A 1,572-nucleotide genomic window follows, 5' to 3' on the forward strand; every position below is an offset into this window, starting at 1 on the left:
CACAAAGGCCATTATGTGATTTCTCTTATTTTAAATAATAATGATTTACTTTTTGTGATAATCTGGACCTATATTGCTATAAGCTATGTAATTTCAATGAGTAAATAATTTATTCAAATAGTTACTGATAACATCCAAAGGCCTTTACTTCAAAACATGATAGATCCACCCCACTCCAACAGTTTATTTTTTTTAAGATCTCTTTTAAAAGTTGTTAAACATTTGGTCCTAACAGGAAACATGTGCTAACAGAAGATGGAACAGAAAAATGGCAGTTCTTTCACTGGGTTTATCTTGCTGGGTTTCTCAGACCGGCCTCAGCTGGAGCTCGTCCTCTTCGTGGTTCTTCTGATCTTCTATCTGTTCACGCTGCTGGGAAACACCACCATCATTGCCTTGTCCCACCTGGACCCCCATCTTCAGACTCCCATGTACTTTTTCCTCTCCAACCTGAGCTTTCTGGACCTGTGCTACACGACCAGCACTGTCCCGCAGCTCCTGNTGCAGCTCCTGGTTCATCTCAGGGGAGCAGACAAGTCTATCTCCTTTGGCGGCTGCATAGTTCAGCTGTTTGTCGCTCTAGGATTGGGAGGCACAGAGTGCATTCTCTTAGGGGTCATGGCATTTGACCGCTATGCAGCCATCTGCAGGCCCCTGCACTACACAGTGGTCATGCACCCCCGTCTCTGTGCCCTCATGGCTTCCGCATCGTGGGTCATTGGTTTTGCCAACTCCTCATTGCAGACAGTGCTCATCTTCCTTGTACCACGTTGTGGGAGAAATAAAATAGATCACTTCCTTTGTGAGGTCCCCCCACTGCTCAAGCTTGCCTGTGTTGACCCCACTGTGAATGAGTCTGTGCTCTTCTTTGACGGTGTGATGATTCTCCTCATCCCTGTGACATTAATCACAGTCTCCTATGGGTGGATTGTCAGGGCAGTCTTAAGAATAAAGTCATCTGCAGGGCAGAGGAAAGCGTTTGGGACATGTGGGTCCCACATCACGGTGGTCTCCCTGTTCTATGGCTCGGCCATCTACGCTTACCTCCAGCCCAGCAACAACTACTCCCAGGATCAGGGCAAGTTCGTTTCTCTGTTCTACACCATCGTCACCCCCATGGTCAACCCCGTCATATATACACTGCGGAACAAGGATGTGACGGGAGCAATGAAGAAGGTGCTTTGCAGGGGCCGTGACTCCAGCTGACTGGGCGGGGAAGACCCTTTGATGGAAGACGTTGAAGGCCAGAGTGATTAAGGTGTTTGTGACCTACCTGGGTCCTCCAAAATTTCCCGATAAGTCTAAAGGGAATTTACTTACCTCATTCTTTTATGCAAGTGAATTCTCAAAATCTAAGTTCATGGATTCATGGAGCCTCCGGAGAGACTGATTTTGTGCTCCTAGATCATATGCATATATATATTTTTAAGGATTTATGATTTAATTTGAGAGAGANCATTTCCCCCTATTTGGGACACTAGTCCATTCCTTTGTGCAAGACGACACGCACATACTGTAAAGTCATAGGGAAAATAAGAGTACAAATGACTCAAACACTGTAAGAAATAGTAT

At 45.7% G+C, this 1,572-nt stretch overlaps 1 protein-coding gene across 1 annotated transcript; it reads left to right on the top strand.

The window, feature by feature from the left end:
- Window positions 1-255: 255 nt before the first annotated feature.
- Window positions 256-1,206, top strand: LOC117797758 (putative olfactory receptor 2B8). Its single transcript, XM_034650212.1, has one exon. It carries the CDS (start codon window positions 256-258, stop codon window positions 1,204-1,206), a length of 951 nt encoding a protein of 316 aa, XP_034506103.1.
- The last annotated feature ends 366 nt before the right edge of the window (window positions 1,207-1,572 follow it).

The sequence above is a fragment of the Ailuropoda melanoleuca genome, unplaced genomic scaffold, assembly GCF_002007445.2.
Source record: "Ailuropoda melanoleuca isolate Jingjing unplaced genomic scaffold, ASM200744v2 unplaced-scaffold12367, whole genome shotgun sequence".
NCBI classification, from domain to species: domain Eukaryota; kingdom Metazoa; phylum Chordata; class Mammalia; order Carnivora; family Ursidae; genus Ailuropoda; species Ailuropoda melanoleuca.